This window comes from Hypomesus transpacificus, chromosome 23, assembly GCF_021917145.1.
Source record: "Hypomesus transpacificus isolate Combined female chromosome 23, fHypTra1, whole genome shotgun sequence".
Taxonomy (NCBI): domain Eukaryota; kingdom Metazoa; phylum Chordata; class Actinopteri; order Osmeriformes; family Osmeridae; genus Hypomesus; species Hypomesus transpacificus.
This window is the reverse complement of record NC_061082.1, coordinates 17,072,877-17,089,229: the sequence shown is the minus strand read 5'-3', so window position 1 is coordinate 17,089,229 and position 16,353 is coordinate 17,072,877. Positions and strand designations below refer to the sequence as shown.

The 16,353-nt window shown below is 47.0% G+C and overlaps 3 protein-coding genes across 7 annotated transcripts; 2 read left to right on the top strand and 1 right to left on the bottom strand.

The window, feature by feature from the left end:
* The first annotated feature begins 5 nt into the window (after positions 1-5).
* ift88 (intraflagellar transport 88 homolog) lies at positions 6-11,029 on the top strand. 4 transcript variants are annotated; one of them, XM_047046326.1, is made up of 26 exons: positions 6-57; positions 684-781; positions 905-967; positions 1,096-1,155; positions 1,540-1,593; positions 1,815-1,878; positions 2,005-2,074; positions 2,181-2,271; positions 2,354-2,458; positions 2,698-2,800; positions 2,993-3,339; positions 3,562-3,632; positions 3,752-3,838; positions 4,013-4,112; positions 4,561-4,647; positions 4,758-4,944; positions 5,365-5,473; positions 5,833-5,983; positions 6,421-6,536; positions 6,699-6,751; positions 6,850-6,915; positions 7,023-7,129; positions 7,625-7,685; positions 8,382-8,399; positions 9,964-10,077; positions 10,513-11,029. In XM_047046326.1, the coding sequence occupies exons 2-26, from the start codon at positions 698-700 to the stop codon at positions 10,632-10,634; spliced, it is 2,490 nt and encodes an 829-aa protein (XP_046902282.1). In that variant the 5' UTR covers positions 6-57; positions 684-697; the 3' UTR covers positions 10,635-11,029. The 4 variants fall into 4 exon arrangements, with proteins under 4 accessions (XP_046902282.1, XP_046902284.1, XP_046902281.1 ...); XM_047046328.1 differs by lacking the exon at positions 6-57 and adding an exon at positions 8,589-8,636 and having other exon boundaries at positions 349-781; XM_047046325.1 differs by lacking the exon at positions 6-57 and having other exon boundaries at positions 349-781.
* A 322-nt stretch (positions 11,030-11,351) lies between these two features.
* il17d (interleukin 17d) lies at positions 11,352-13,190 on the top strand. The gene is made up of 2 exons (XM_047046333.1): positions 11,352-11,978; positions 12,087-13,190. Exons 1-2 carry the CDS (start codon positions 11,680-11,682, stop codon positions 12,397-12,399), a joined length of 612 nt encoding a protein of 203 aa, XP_046902289.1. The 5' UTR covers positions 11,352-11,679; the 3' UTR covers positions 12,400-13,190.
* An 87-nt stretch (positions 13,191-13,277) lies between these two features.
* On the bottom strand, positions 13,278-16,136 carry eef1akmt1 (EEF1A lysine methyltransferase 1). Of its 2 annotated transcripts, none has more exons than XM_047046332.1 (5): positions 16,024-16,136; positions 15,497-15,686; positions 15,321-15,403; positions 14,874-15,163; positions 13,278-14,706 (listed from the first exon to the last, which is right to left on the bottom strand). In XM_047046332.1, exons 2-5 carry the CDS (start codon positions 15,641-15,643, stop codon positions 14,579-14,581), a joined length of 648 nt encoding a protein of 215 aa, XP_046902288.1. In that variant the 5' UTR covers positions 15,644-15,686; positions 16,024-16,136; the 3' UTR covers positions 13,278-14,578. The 2 variants fall into 2 exon arrangements, with proteins under 2 accessions (XP_046902288.1, XP_046902287.1); XM_047046331.1 differs by having other exon boundaries at positions 15,497-15,690; positions 16,024-16,135.
* Between the last annotated feature and the right edge of the window lie 217 nt (positions 16,137-16,353).

Below are 16,353 nucleotides of genomic sequence, written 5' to 3'. Positions count from 1 at the left end.
GGTGTCTCGAAAGGTTCAAAACAATGCTGTAGAAAACCAAATAAAAATCCACAACTGGTAAATATATTTTGTTAAACATTTGATTGATTATTAGTAGTAACTGTAGTACATTTCTACATTTTAATGAATTAAAAACAATCACAAGGACGCGGAAAAGTGTGCACTAATACATTTCATACCGAACGAGCTTAGATGTTTCTGGAGTAACCCTTTAGCCGTATCGTATCCTAGCAACTACATCAGAAATCGTATCCAATTGCATTACCTCAAATAAATGATAGACATGTGTTTAACCAACCGGGTCCTTGGAAAAATACTTTACCGCCCAGTTTGGTGACGATTATCAAATGACAACAAACAATTCCGCACAGATAGCAAGCTAGTCTAGCTAGCTAAAATCCGAAATAACATAACGCTAGGTCATCTTTTTTTTTTTTTTTGCAGTTATCCAATAGCATATGTAGGTGAATGTAGCTCGCTGGCGTTTTATGTTGGTAACTAGCTACTAAAACAGTGGCTAGCTAACTAGCACTAGCTAGCTAAACTTCTGTACAGTGAAACCTTCTGTAGTCAACTAGAAAGCTACTGCTACTGTACCAGCCAGATAACCAGGGTAGCTTGCAAAACGAATGCCATCTTTGTAAAATTACCAATTACATTAGTTTTTGACATATTTTCGAAAGTTTTGTAGGGTGTGATGGAGCATGTGCATCTTGCTGGAGAGGAGGAGGATGACCTGTACTCGGGCTACAATGACTACAACCCAACGTTTGACTCGGAGGTACAGTAACGTCGTTTGCTAGCCAACCTGCAACTAAAACTAAGCGAGGTTCCATGTTTCATAGAGAGATTTCTCATTAATTTGTTAAAACTCAAAGAACATCCTGTGTTTTGTTTATTCCAGGAGCTTGACAATGATGCTGGTTTCCAGCAGGCTGTCAAAACCAGTCATGGTAGAAGACCTCCAGTGAGTGACAATATATGTATTTTGCTATACACACATGATGTATAACCTTATGCTTGTGTTTGTCCAGCTACAGGTTTTGTGTTAATTGTGTTGAATGCGTTATAATAAACTGCTTGTTCATATTCCAGATGACTGCTAAGTTCCCAGGCACTGCAATTGGAGGACGACCTTTGGGGACAGCTTTTGGAGTGAGTTATGAATTAAATGAAATATGTGAACATCTAGATCAATATGGTCTGTGTATCAGTTGAAGACAGGAATCCAGGTATGCTGTGCATCAGAGACCTCCATTACATTATAATTGTATTGTCACATGTATCTGAGCAAGTGTGATATTTCAAAATGTTAGGTTGAGAGCAGATTTGGCAGGGAGAGCAGGCTTTTGCAGGTGAGATAAGACATAGAAACAGGACATGATACGCACATGAAAGAAAGGTTACATTCCAGATCAGCAGCTGTTACAGGATTCCTGACACACATCTCCACTTATGAAACTAGAATAATGGAAGAAGGTATAGTTCAGACAAGGTTTGTTGTCGTTTTAATTCATTTGACCGTGTTACGCGTTCCAGTCCAGGATTCCCATGGCCTCTTCTATGGGTCGACCCATGACAGGAGCTGTACAGGTGAGGAGGAACACAGAGAGAATAGCCTGGTCTGCTTGTCCCAATGAATAGTCTTCAGATACTACTATGTATATTTGAAGACTATTCAAACTATATATATGCATATAATATAAAGGGTAATATATAATATTACCCTTACTCAGAGCTTGGTGCTTAGTGATAGTGTTTCCCTCTCATTATGAATGAAGCCTAAGTCTTAGCTGTTTGTGTGTGTGTGTCAGGATGGAGCGGCCAGGCCTATGACTGCTGTTAGAGCTGCCGGCTACACATCAACCATGAGCAGAGGTGAGCTCACACTACCGAAAGACACAGACATGAGATCAAAATGCTAAGGCACAGTCACGTGCATCATAGTGAAAGTTGCATATGTGCAGGTGACATGTCCTGATTGATATAAATATGCGTTTTCAGGTTCGACCTTTGACCCTCTGGGTCAGTCCAAGGGACCCGCCCCCCCTCTGGAGGCCAAAAATGAGGATACGTATGTTTCAGTGTCTGTTCCTGTTGTTGACGGTTGCATGTTATGTCATAGGCCCATATCATGCTGCTCTGTACATGATAGTAGATGTGATTGCCCTGTTGCCCAGGCCTGAGGAGAAGAACAAGCTCCTGGAGAAGAACGTGAATGATCTGATCGAGGAGAGCTGCCTGGCTCACGGCCGAGGGGACCTGCAGCTGGTAAGCTCCCAGCGCTACGGACCCCGCTACTCACTGCAGATGCCTCATGCCTGACCTTTAATCTGGTGTGTTTGTGTTCCAGTCTCTGGAGAAGGCCAAAGAAGCAGGTCGAAAGGAAAGAGCTCTTGCGAGACAGAGAGAGCAGTCAGGCAACGCTGACCACATCAACCTGGACCTCACCTACTCTGTAAGTGGCACGTCAGTTCTCTACCCCTGACACTAACACATTGCACGCACATTTCAAGATTCTACATTTGTACCATACGTTTACTGTATGCACCTGCCCACCAGAGTATATTCCTTGTTTGTGTAAAGTTACTTCTGATTCTAACTACACTCCCCGCCCCCGTCACCTCACCTGCAGCGGGTCCTGGGGCTCATTCTACATCTGGTGTCTTCCTGACTGAGATGTCTGGTTTTCCCCAGGTTCTGTTCAACTTGGCGACCCAGTATGGTAACAATGAGATGTACCCAGAAGCCCTGAACACGTACCAGGTCATTGTGAAGAACAAGATGTTCACTAACGCAGGTCGATGCCACGTCAATGACTGATGACATAACTCATTCTAGCCACCGTATCCCCAAAAAGTTTCAAATAATAACTGTGATAGACCAACCGTACACCCATATTTTTTTTATTGTTGCCCTTTCAATATATAAGAAAGACAGATTACAGCTAAAGCTAGTAGCATCTCACACACGTTCCACTGTATCCCTCCAGGAAGGCTAAAAGTCAACATGGCCAACATCTACTTCAAGCAGAAGAACTACCCCAAGGCTATCAAGTTCTACCGCATGGCCCTGGACCAGATCTCCAACGCCCACAAGGAGATGAGGATCAAGATCATGCAGAACATCGGCATCGGCTTCATCCGTATGGGCCAATACTCGGATGCCATCACCTCCTTTGAACACATCATGAGCGAAAGCCCAAACATCAAGACGGGCTTCAACCTCATCCTGTGCTACTACGCCATCGGAGACAGGGAGAGGATGAAGAAGTCCTTCCAGAAGCTCATCTGCGTTCCTCTGGGCATCGATGAGGAAGACAAGTACATCCCCACCAACGTGAGCACTGCCTTATCCATGATCAGCACAGTGACGATGTGGTGGAGTTCTGACCATGTCGAAGCAGTTCTTCCCAATGTCAGTCTGTGTTCATGTTACCGGTCTGGGGTTAGGATTCATGTTCCTGGTTTTGGGTCAGGTGCATTGCCTTCCTAAAGAGTCGGAATCCCGAGGACGGTTGTAATCATAACTTGGTGATCGATTCCCTTGTGTGGTTCTCAGGACGACACCAAAGCCAACCTGGTGATCGAAGCGATCAAGAACGACAAGCTGCACCAGATGGAAAGAGAGCGGTAACTGTCTTCTTTGTTTCCTTCGACTCCTCTCTTCCTCCAGCTCAAACAGCAAACAGCATCTGCCACCTTCCTCTGACTGTTCTCTCTGGCTGTCCTGTGTTTCCTCTCCTTCACAGGAAAGCCTTGGCTGAGAAGTTCATCATGACGTCTGCCAAGCTCATTGCTCCAGCCATCGAGACATCCTTTGCTGCTGGGTTTGACTGGTGCGTTGCAGCAAACCTCAGCAGCAGACCGACTGGCTGCACATCTGTCTGCTAGACTAATTGTCCTGGCCAAGCTAGCTAGCTAGCTAGCTGTCGTGGTCTATTGAGGAGGGTGATATAGGTTATGGTAGGTGATGTAATTCCATGGTAACGGTCGGGCGTGTTTTCCTGCAGGTGTGTGGAGATGGTGAAGAGTTCCCAGTACGTGGAGTTGGCCAATGATCTGGAGATCAACAAAGCCATCACCTACCTCCGACAGAGGGACTTCAACCAAGTGAGTGTGCCGCCTTCTTCCTCCGTCACAAAGCCAGAGGCTCCTTCGTTTCCTCCGTCCCCTGTTCTCCATGCTGGTGTTGCTGGTCCATTTAAACGTCATGTTGCATGGCCTGTGGCCGGTTCAGACCGGTTTCCATACAGTTCGCTTTGTTCACTTCCACTGTTTTGTTTGTCCTGCTCTCCTTGTCTCCACCTGCATGGCCTCTGAGGTTGAGGTATGTGTGTCTTCTGTCTTCCGACCTCCTTTCAAGTCATTGGATTTGCTTTTGCTGATGTTACTAATAAAGTACCATCATCCTACATTGGATACTCTCATTAAATTAGCTTCATGCTAAAATAATGTCATTAAATGACCTACATCCTACAGTGTGGTGGTCATGCCAGCGTGTGAGCAGGACCTGAGTTGTGTTGACCCTGGGCTGGGGTCTGGGGGTGTGCTTGTACAGGCTGTGGAAACCCTGAGGACCTTTGAGAAGAAAGACAGCCGAGTGAAGAGCGCTGCTGCCACCAACCTCTCCTTCCTGTTTTTCCTGGTAAGTCTTCAAGTCAACGACTTGGAGGTGACCCTACAGCTGCAGACTCGAGACACAGAGAGACCTTCTAAAGGGGTTGTCACTCTGACCTTTGACCTCTGGCCCCTCAGGAGAAGGACTACGCCCAGGCGGACCGCTACGCCGACCTGGCCATGACGGCGGACCGCTACAACCCGGCCGCGTTGATCAACAAGGGCAACACGGTGTTCGTGAGGCATGACTACGCAAAGGCTGCTGAGTTCTACAAGGAGGCCCTCAGGAACGACTCCTCCTGCACCGAGGCCCTGTACAACCTGGGTAAGCTCACTGCTGATTGGTCCTCTACAACCTGGGTAAGCTCACTGCTGATTGGTCCTCTACAACTTGGGTAAGCTCACTGCTGATTGGTCCTCTACAACCTGGGTAAGCTCACTGCTGATTGGTCCTCTACAACTTGGGTAAGCTCACTGCTGATTGGTCCTTTACAACCTGGGTAAACTCACTGCTGATTGGTCCTCTATAACCTGGGTAAGCTCACTGCTGATTGGTCCTCTACAACCTGGGTAAACTCACTGCTGATTGGTCCTCTATAACCTGGGTAAGCTAACTGCTGATTGGTCCTCTACAACCTGAGTAAGGTCAGGAAAGACCTCATTGGCTGGTAGTGTTGTCAGAGGTCCTAGTCGAAGCAGAGATGAGGGTGAGCTACTCTGGACTGAAGGCCCTCCCCTCCTGCAGGTCTGACCTATAAGCACCTGGTTCGTCTGGAGGAGTCTCTGGACTGCTTCCTCAAACTGCACGCCATCCTCCGGAACAGCGCTCAGGTTATGCACCAGCTGGCCAGCCTGTATCCTGACACACACCCAACCATCTGGGCTGGGCTTAGGCACACTTGAAAATGGTTATGTTTGTGTGAGGTTGTGTGTGTGAGGTCATGCGTTTGGGGTGGTTATGGGTGTGCATGGTTATCTGTGTGTGTTAAGGTATACGTGGAAGTGTGTGGGGGTGCTTATGTGTGTGGTTATGTGCGTGTTTAGGTGCATGTGCGCCAAGGTATACGTGCATGTGTGTGGGTTATGTGTGTGCATGTGTTTGGTTATGTGTGTGTGTTTAGGTGTGTGTGTATTAAGGTATACAGCACATGCGTGTGTGGTTATGTGCGTGTGTTTAGGGGTGTGTGTGTAATCCTTGACCCCCCCCCCCCAGCTATGAGAAGCTGGAGGACCCCCACCAGGCTATCGAGTGGCTGATGCAGTTGATCAGCGTGACGCCCACAGACCCCCACGTGCTGGCCAAGCTGGGGGAGCTGTATGACAGCGAGGGAGATAAATCCCAGGCCTTCCAGTACTACTATGAGGTGCAGTACACCCTGCCATGCTGTAGGGGGAGCCTGCCTCTCTGACACAAATAAGGAACACACTATAGATTAGGACGATGGCTGAGCGCGGTGGTTTACTCACACAGACACATCACTAAAGAGGCTGCTCTCACTAAAGCCTGTCTATCTCCTCTGTCTAAAGCCTGTCTCTCTGTTCTCTCTAAGGCCTGTCTCTCTGCTCTCTCTAAAGCCTGTCTCTGTTCTCTCTAAAGCCTGTCTCTCTGCTCTCTATAAAGCCTGTCTATCTCCTCTGTCTAAAGCCTGTCTCTCTGCTCTCTCTAAATCCTGTCTCTCTGCTCTCTCTAAAGTCTGTCTCCCTGCTCTCTCTAAAGTCTGTCTGTCTCTCTGCTCTCTCTAATGTCTGTCTCTCTGCTCTCTCTGAAGCCTGTCTCTCTGCTCTCCCTCCTCCTGCGCAGTCGTTCAGATACTTCCCCTCCAACATGGAGGTGATAGAGTGGCTGGGAGCTTACTACATCGACACCCAGTTCTGTGAGAAGGCCATCCAGTACTTTGAGAGAGCCACACTCATCCAGTAAGTCGACAGTACGACCACACTATGATCAGTTGGCTGTGTGCCTGAACATGGCGTGTGTGAACATAGTGTGTGTGTGTGTGTGTGTGTGTGTGTGTGTGTGTGTGTGTGTGTGTGTGTGTGTGTGTGTGTGCGTGTGTGTGTGTGTGTGCGTGCTTCCAGACCCACCCAGGTGAAGTGGCAGCTGATGGTGGCTAGCTGTTACAGGAGGAGTGGTGAGTCTCTATGTTTCACCTCATCATAATATGCATGCTGTGTACCACAACATCAGCTTAGCAGACCAGTGTTGAACAACACCCCTCTGTCTTTCCAGGAAACTATCAGAGAGCTCTGGAGACATACAAAGACATACATCGGAAGTTCCCAGAGAATGTTGAATGTAAGCTCTCCGCCATCACTCTCTATCTCTGTGATGATGTTGGCTTCCAAATAGGAATTCAGTTATTGTGTAACTGTGGACGTGTGTGTGCGTGTGTGTTCGTGTAGGTCTTCGTTTTCTGGTGAGGCTGTGCACAGACATGGGGCTGAAGGAGGTCCAGGACTATGCCACCAAACTGAAGAAAGTGGAGAAGATGAAGGAAATCAGAGAGCAGGTACTTCCATCCTACTCCTTAACCCTCTATAAGGGGATCATTTTTGCTGTCAAAGCACGTACTTCTACTGGCGTGCCCCCCCCTTTCACTCAAAAACACATTCACGCACACACACACACACACACTCACACACACACACACCCGAGCCCCTACAGACAGATCCTGAGATAAACCTCTCTTGGAATTAGAAGCAGCTGTTTGCTAAATCCACATTGAGATGTTGTTGCATTAGGATGGGTCTGGAGGCCTGCTCTGCTCTCTGGCTCAGGCCAGCATGATGTCGTCAACTAACTCCACTATTTGGCCACAGCCTGCAGGTCTCTCTTATACTGATTGCTGACCGTAGAGACCAACTAAACACCTCATCCTAGGATTTTGTAGAAATGTTGAGGGGGGGGGGGGGGGGGGGGGGGTGACCCTTGATGATGTATTATTACACTGTGGCACAGCCCTAAAGCTCACCAAGATGTATGTGTGTGTGTCTGTGTGTGATAGAGGGTGAAGTCGGCCAGGGAGGGCAGTGCCAGGGGCCGCAGAGAGGGCAGTGCCAGTAGTGGTGAGTGAACAATCGGACCCTACACATCTTCACTCCTGACGTCATCCAATCCCCTCAAATATGCCTGACAACACATCCTCAGCTATAACCTTTCAGTACTAGCCACCTCCAGTACAGATGATATTCCATTTTCCCAACATTCTTTTCTTACCTGTTGGTTCTTGCATTTCCTGGACAGTGGGTACCCCTTTGGGTACCCCGAAGCCTGTCCAAACCTCTCCCAAGAAGGCCATAGGTACAATCATGTCTCTGTGTTTGTAATGTCGGAGTAGTGTATCTGTGTGTAGCGTCAAAGTAGAGCCTACTTCTGTAGAGTCAGAGTAGACTGTATAGAGTCAGAGTAGACTGTATAGAGTCAGAGTAGACTGTATAGAGTCAGAGTAGACTGTATAGAGTCAGAGTATAGTCTCTGTTTATAGCCAGAGTTGAATCTGTGTTTGTAGAGGCAGAGTAGATTCTTTTTCTTTCTGCTTCTCTGTGTGCTTAGAGCAAGCACACGTGGTTCCTCTGGCTCTGACAGTGGAAACCAGATTCACCATCAGCGTTGTGTATGGGAGACAGGCAAAGTTGCAGCTTCTCTAACCAGGCCCAGATTTGTGTAGTGATGAGGTTGCAGTCACCAGTGCAGCCAGACAGCTGTTGCCTGAAGCTACAACTCTACATTCTCCTCTTCTCTCTCCTCTCACACTGCTTCAGATGTGGAAAACAAAGCAGGTGAGCAGACACACACGCGCACACACACGTGCACACACACGCGCACACAGACCATCAATTCTCTTTCTCCATGTCCCTCCACCTGTCCTCTACACTAGAGAGCTGTCTAACCTTCTATTCTTAACCCGGTCTTGCATGTATCTGTCTCCTCTCTCTGTTCTCCCTGATTTTCTCTCTGGGTCTGCTCAGTGTCGGTCTCTGAGACTAAACACAGTCCAGTTCTGGAGCCAGGCAGAGGTATGTAGCACGCAGGCTGGGCCTCTGCTGAGATGATAGAATCTTGGACAGGGACTTATTTTAGACGTTAATGTGACAAGTAGGTACATTATGTCCTCAGTAAAAACAGATACCCATAAAAAATATGTGTCCACCTGGATTTCAACTAGCACGTTCTTCAGTTCACATCATCCCAGAAATCTCTCACAGGCTGCTGTCATCCTTGTTTGCCAAGAATGTCTCCCTCCCTCCCCTCCCCTCCCTCCTCTGAGTGTTTGCACTGAGCACTCTGCAAAGAGGTGCGAGAGCCACGACTGAAAAAGCTTTCAGGAACACTTTCCACAGGAATGGGCCCCCTTAGACCCGGTGGGCTGTAAACTCAGGACGCGTACAACTCCGGCTTAAACCTTTTAGACAGGCGACGACTGTGAAAAGCACGACTCTGCCGTGTAGCTGCCGCGTCCTCAGAGCGGGCACGCTCCACACTGTGTGGAGGGCGTTGTGATACTCCCACACGCAGTGCGCTCTCAGCTTAGTGTGTACAGCTGTGTGCGTTTCATCCAAAGGGTGAAGAGGGTCATAAACAACCGTGTTGTAGAGTTGTCCCTACCCATGGGACGGTGCAGGCAGCTGGCCGTGGTGGGGGGGATGTGTGGAGCTGGTGGATGTGAAGGGAACAGGGCCTCCAGGTTGGGGCTCATCTGCAGGAGGAGAGGGAGGACAGGGGAATGCTCGTGCTCCTTCCTGTTTTCCTAGCTTCCTGGACTTGTTTCCACGACTACATGGTGGCCAGATGTGGGGTGTGGGGGAGTCTGGCCTGTCCCCCATTTCTCTAAACTGCCACGTGGGCCTAGAGCTCACACGCACGCACACGCACACACACACACACTCCCACACACAGCCAGTTAGCCAGAAACCTGATGACGTCAACCTTGTGTGTGTTTGTATATTTGTTGTATATCCGTTAATTTAATATATTCATATTTAATTAACGCTGTAACCCTGTGTGTTTGTCCTCAGCGTTAATCTTGTGTGTTTTTGTCCTCATAGTTAACCCTGTGTGTGTTTGTGTATTTAGACAACATTGACCCTGTGTGTGTGTGTGTCCTCACTGTTAACACAGTGTATTTGTTTGTCTGTGTGTGTGTCCTCACTGTTTAAAGTGTTTGTGTGTGTGTGTGTTTGTGTGTGTGTGTGTGTGTGTGTGTGTGCGTGCATCCTCAGTGTTAACACTGTGTTTGTCCTCAAGGCTGAGTTGCCCTGTATGTGTGTGTGTGTGGTGTGTGTGTGTGTGTGTGTGTGCGCGTGCATCCTCAGTGTTAACACTGTGTTTGTCCTCAACGCTCAGACAGCGGGCAGAGCAGCCATGGTGCCAGTGCCAAAGGAGAGCGTCTGAGCGCCAGGCTGAGGGCGCTGCCCGGCGCCAACGAGCCCTACGAGGCCAGCAGCCAGAGAGACATAGGTGAGCCGGCCAATCACGTCACCTCTGGTGACCTCTCACCTCCGTCTTCCCCCGCAGGTGTATGTCGTAACCCATCACATTGAGCTGCTCTCTTCCTATGTTGTTACGTACTGCTACATACATATGTCAGCCTGTGTAATGATGGGCCACACTGCTAAACCATCACACCATAATACACAGCAGTTACTTTACTGCAGCAGAATGGTAGATTTAAAAGAAGGATTGGAAAAAGTAAGGTGTTTTTTGTTCGTCAAAGCCAAAGTATTATTAAGAAAGAGAGACAAACTGTCTGTCTGGCCACTACTACACCACTATTACCTCAATGGGCTTGAGGTGACAGTAGTGGTTGCCACAGTCTCGTTACTACAGATGTTACCATGCAGTAGCCAGTGTGGTGAATGTCAGCCGTGTTGACGGATGGTGTCTGTGTGCTAGATGCCTCCTACGTGGACCCTCTGGGGCCACAGATGGAGAGACCGAAGACTGCGGCCAAAAAGCGCATGGAAGACGATGAGTTTGCGGATGAGGAGCTGGGAGAGGACCTCCTGCCAGAGTAGCCCGCCACCTCCTCTCCCAGAGAGGAGCACGCTCCAGCACACCACGTGACACCTCCACAGCACTGACACGGGCCAACTGAAACGATACGTTTTCCTTATGTGACTCTAAAGGCATTCATCAGCTGGAAGGCATCAATGGAAATTCTGTCATCATTATATCTATAGAGCTCCATGTATCATAGAAGAGTCAGTCATCATATTTCATGGAATGCTTGATACAGTTTATATTAGTTGTAACAAATGGATTATTTATTGTGTGTGAGTATATTTTGTGTAACTTTGAGTGAAGTTACAGCAACAGTTCTTGATTGTCTTTTTCTTATTTTCTTATGCAAGATCAAATGTTATTTTTCAATCACAAGTCAGTTCGTTTTTTCTACTCAAGGACTTGTTAAATAAAAGGTTATAAATTGAATGCTGCACTTCTACACAAATGCGAACGGTATGTAGAATGACTTCAACTTTACATAACCTTTATCTCCATGACATGGCAGGTTAATTAAGAGCTCCTCTTTACAGTTATACTGCAGTTAAGTCACTGGAAAGTCTTCCCATAGCGCAGGTGGGAGAATCCTTTACGAAGCATTCTGGTCCTATAACTCATCTGTTCTCAACTCGGAAAATATGTGTCAGAAGAAAGATCTGTGCGTATTATTCTGCAGAGACGACAAAAAGCCAGCGCCAAGTGTCCTACCCCCTGCTCTCCTGAGAGCACAAACCTTCTCCTGCTCTGCAGAAACTCGGGAGAAACAGGACACTTAAAATGGACGGCTTCATCGTTTATCAGTATATTATTCATTATACTGTGTACATTTATTAACTGTCACTTGGCGATCACACGCAGAGACCGCTAAAAGATTTACACGCAAGAAAGTAGATTAGACAAGTATTTGGCATATTGTGAGAAAAAGTCGGACTACTTGGTCAACCACATTTCAAATGTGACGTCACGTGTGAATAGTTTCTAAATTCTGCGTAGTTTTTTACCCCAAGTTTTTGCTATACTATTTTAAGCCGTTCGCAGGTTGCAATCTAGTGCGCAACAATGTTTTATCGAGTTTTCCCTATGTTTTTGCATCTTGTCCTTTTGAGCGAGGGGGTTCTGGCAGCCAGGACATCCAGGAAAACTACCCGAAGTCGTTCGTGTCTTGATTTACCGGAGGAGATCCTGGAACAAATGTTCGGACGACTTTCGGTCGGTGTCCTTAGCGCATTCCACCATACTCTGCAGCTGGCGCCGCTGGAGAGACAAAATCTGACCTGCCCATCCGCTGGCCGCCCGGTTCCCGATAGAAAGTCCCGGATCCCAGTGAACTTTCTCAGCCTCTCTCCATGGGCATACAGGTACGCAGGTTACAAAAAATTATGATAAGGCATGGATAAGAAATGTATTTAATGCTGAAACCCCGTTCAGAAATATTCAATATATTGTTGTTCAATGTATATTGACAGGATTTCCCACGACCCAGCAAGGTACCCCCGGTTCATTCCAGAAGCTTACTGTTTATGTAAAGGTTGCCTGACGGGTCCCTTCGGACAGGAGAGTGACCAGTACCGTAGCACCCCGGTCTATATGCCGTCCGTCATCTTGCAACGCACTGGCTCCTGCGTGGGGGGTCGTCATTCCTACACCGAGAGCTATGTCTCCATCCCAGTGGGCTGCACGTGCGTCCCGCTGCTGGCGAAAGACAGGGACGTACAGACTAGCAACCAGAGTCTGGAACGAGCGCAGGCCAAACCGCTCATCAATGATAAGAACGTTTAACGAACAGTATAGGCCGTGTGCGTCAAGAGGAACCCTATAAGAAGATGTTGGAATAGAGTTGTGTAATATATGCCTGCGCCAATACTAATACTTTCCCCCCTTCTCCTTACCACGGCAGACTTAGTAGCCAGTCGTTCATCAATTCAAAAGCCAAACTGCACTTATCTACATACACTGCCACCTGGAGAGGAACTAGATTTCCCATTTGTGCCAAAATGTTTCTAAAAGGTTTCATAGTCGTGTAGTGTCCTATAAGAACATATTCTGCAAACACTTCCCCCAGTTTTTTTCCTTTCTTTCTTGACTGCACAGCTATCAGTCCAGCAACTATAGTTGCTGGTGGGCAAATAGGCCTACGTTGTACGCACCCCTCCAATGTCAAATTTGAATAGGAGAACATTTGGCATCTAATTAAAAATAACTGCTTTCAGTTGACCCCATCTTTATTCATAAACACATTTAGTATAAAAGTGTAAGAACATTGTCTGCTAACCCCAAAAAGCTGCCTCTAGCTTATAATCTTTTGAATATGAAAACACAAACATTTCAAAATCTTCTTGAATACATGGGGATTTAAACAGTCAACAACAAACCCATTTGTCTGGGTATAACAGTGGTATAACATAGTACAGCACAAAATGCAGACATTAAGTTGCCCCAACAGGCCACTGTGTATCAAAAAGTTAAATGAAAATAAATTGAAGAGAAAATTATTAAAATTCATAATAGGAAGTTGTCTCGTGTCGTACCTGTTCTACCTTTCCATCTATCTTTCTCCCTCTGTTCCTCTCCCTACGGGTGGTTTTACTGTTTCACATGAAAGACCTTGAAGCAATCAACATGCAAAGCAACATCACATTTCTCACATGCAAAGGGAGTTTTTCCATCACATTTTCGACAGTGGTTCAAATGGTCAAATCTTTCCGCCTCACATTGCAGAGCCCAACGCTGACCTTCCTCCAAGCCCCTGTGGCCTCATCCCATGGTGCTGGAGGAGACTCTGGGCAACCAACCTTTTAAAGGAGAGGGAGATTGGTCTCCCTCTTCATATGACCTGTATGAATGGATATTTGGTGGGTTTTGAATGAATGAAATTATACAGTTTTTTTTTGGGTGTCATACCACCAAAGATATAGACCCCACCCTTCCACCCAAAGCCTCCCCTCCCTCTTCCCATTACACCCCCATGGACCTGTAACACCAGGAGGAGAGGATCATAGGACTGTTGAGTGCCCAGCTGTAGCATGGACACCACTTCTTTGATCAAATGCCAATCCGGCAACAGTTCACTCATTGGTCGTGCAGGTCCACACCTCCCATATATGCGTTGTAGCTCTTTATACATTTCACTTTCTACTGTTTCACTTGATTCATTGCATGTTTATGTTTGTTCCATCATTGAGGGTCAACATCTGAGCACTCCTTCTCCATATGGGTCACGACAAGTATACTACCGTTCAGAAGTTTGACTGACTGTTGTAAATAACAATAAAAGCCAGATATATTTAATATAATATTTAGAGTATCTACATAGGCGTACAGAGGTCCATTATCAGCAACCATCAGTCCTGTGTTATATACATATGTAAAACAATGCACTGTACTGTATTTCTGATCAATTTGATGTCATTTTAATAACCAAGAATTTGCATTTTTGTTTAAGAAAACATGGACATTTGTAAGTGAACCCAAACTTTTGAACAGTTGGTTATACCTAATGTGTTATCTAGAAGTACCTGTCACCATGGGGACACTATTAAATGGCCAAAAAACAAGGATGGGGAAGATGTCTCAAAATGTAACCTAATTTTCCACAACGTACATGTCAAGTCTTTATTTACTGTAATATGAAATATTTACAAATTCAAACATGAATAGCTTCTTTTATCATTGCACTGCATAATTATGTTCTATATTAAATGATTAGTCGCAAGTCTTTAAAAGTGTAACGCAGGCACAGTGAATCATTTGGGTCACCAACATGGGACCTGATTCCAGCCAGACGTCCCTCTAACGTCAGTGAAACAGACATCACCAGTCGAAGATCAGTGATATGTCTGTCTGTCAGACATCCCCAGCATCAGGAGCATGTATCTCTGCAGAGGGGTTTAGATGTGTTCCCTCCAGACCACCAGGGGGCGCTGTTACCCCCCCCCCCCCACACACACAGAGCGCTCCCTCAAGACAGGCAGGAGGGGTAGTTGACGTAGCAGCGGAACTCGTTGGCCAGGTTCTTGTTGTGTTTGGGGAGGAAGCTGCACATCTTCAGCCCCAGAAGCTGCTCCGCAGGCTCCTCCATGATGGCTCCTGGACACGCGAGGGACAAGGAACACCGTCAGCAGCACAACAACTCTTAAGATCCTAACTGTGTCTTCGACCATGCTCCATGCTTCTCCTCAAGACTACCACTAAGACACTGGGTTCAAAATGTCCACAGTTGACTGGTCAGTAACGTATGACTGGAAGATACTGACCTGTGCAAAGCAGCACCTTGCCCTTGCTGAGGTACTGGATGGTCTCTGCCACCTTGCTGAGGCACTCCAGAGACAGGTAGGGGGGGTCCGCCAGGACAATGTCGAAGCTCTGCCGCGTCACTTCTTCCGGCAGGGACAGAGGGTTGTTGTAGTCGTAGAAGATGAAGTCTTGTCCGTAGGCGGAGAAGCGCCGGTCGTACTCCAGCACCACGGCCGTCACGTGGTCGGAGCCTGCCACCACACCTTGCTTGAGTTTCTGGTAAACGCTCGGAGCGCTCAGACAGGCTATCCTGGGGGGGGGGGGGGGGGGGGGGGGGGGGGGGGGCACAGTCACCTTGTTAGAGATGGTACAGCATCGGGCAGAGATGGACATCAGATCTCCAGAGGTTGGAAGGGAGTGATAGAATGCGTGTTGAGTACAGTGCATGCGCCAGTCATTTTGCTCACCTGCCGCCCTCTCCTGCTTCGTGAATGAGCTCCTCTGCCAGCCGTGTGGCCGTGTCATCACTGTACCAGAACTGGCTCATCCCCTATGGAGAGAAGAGTATTCGGGTACAAATTAGCTCATTAACAACATGTATTTACTGATACAACACTGCATTAATAACGTTCTACAACCCTACCCAGTCCTCCTCCACAGCTCCAACTGAATACTTGTCCACCGGCACAGTGCTGTGGGTTACACCGTTCTTTTCCTCGTCGTAGAACTCTTGCAAGGCAGCCAAAGCCCCCGCGGACAGTTGAGGGACATCATCGTCAGTGTCACTCATCCTAGTGGTCGGTCAGAATTTCTATAGACCTATAGGGTGGTGGCTAACTAGCAAGTTAGCCAAGAGTATGTTAGCTGGTTAGTCATATGGAAACCTAGACTGGAATGAAAACTTTGATTATACAAAAGAAACCTAGCCTGAATACCTGATACATATTATGCTATAAAGTATCAGTGTCTCCCAGCTGTCACAGTTGCAAGTTGCGACTCATAGCTAGCTTACTAGTTACAGCAAAACGACACGGGATGGTTGGTAGTATAGCTAACTATAGTACATCTGGCTAAATAGTCTTTAAGTAATGTAAAGATAAGGCGGACTAACACTATACTACCTGGTATTTCGTATGATAAGGATTGGTTAGTATTGAGTTAGTTTATTACCTCGGTTGTTTCTGGTACTTCACAGCCTTCAGAGTCCATGTGCAGCACGTATAACTGGCCAAACTACGGTTCCCGAGAGGCGACAATCCGCCAAAGAGCAAACTTGTTTGACGTTTTCTCGTACCAACAAGCTTTGACATCGCGTTTCACACAAGACAAAATACTACATAGCCTGCACATTCATGCTTCAATACATATCTAAATTATGCTAATACTTAACGGTTTTATTTCCACATTATCCGTCTGATGGACACTAATCCACTTGAAACTAACAGAAAGAAAGTGTTAACATAAGGCAACGGTAAACGAAGAAATGAAATACATACGTCT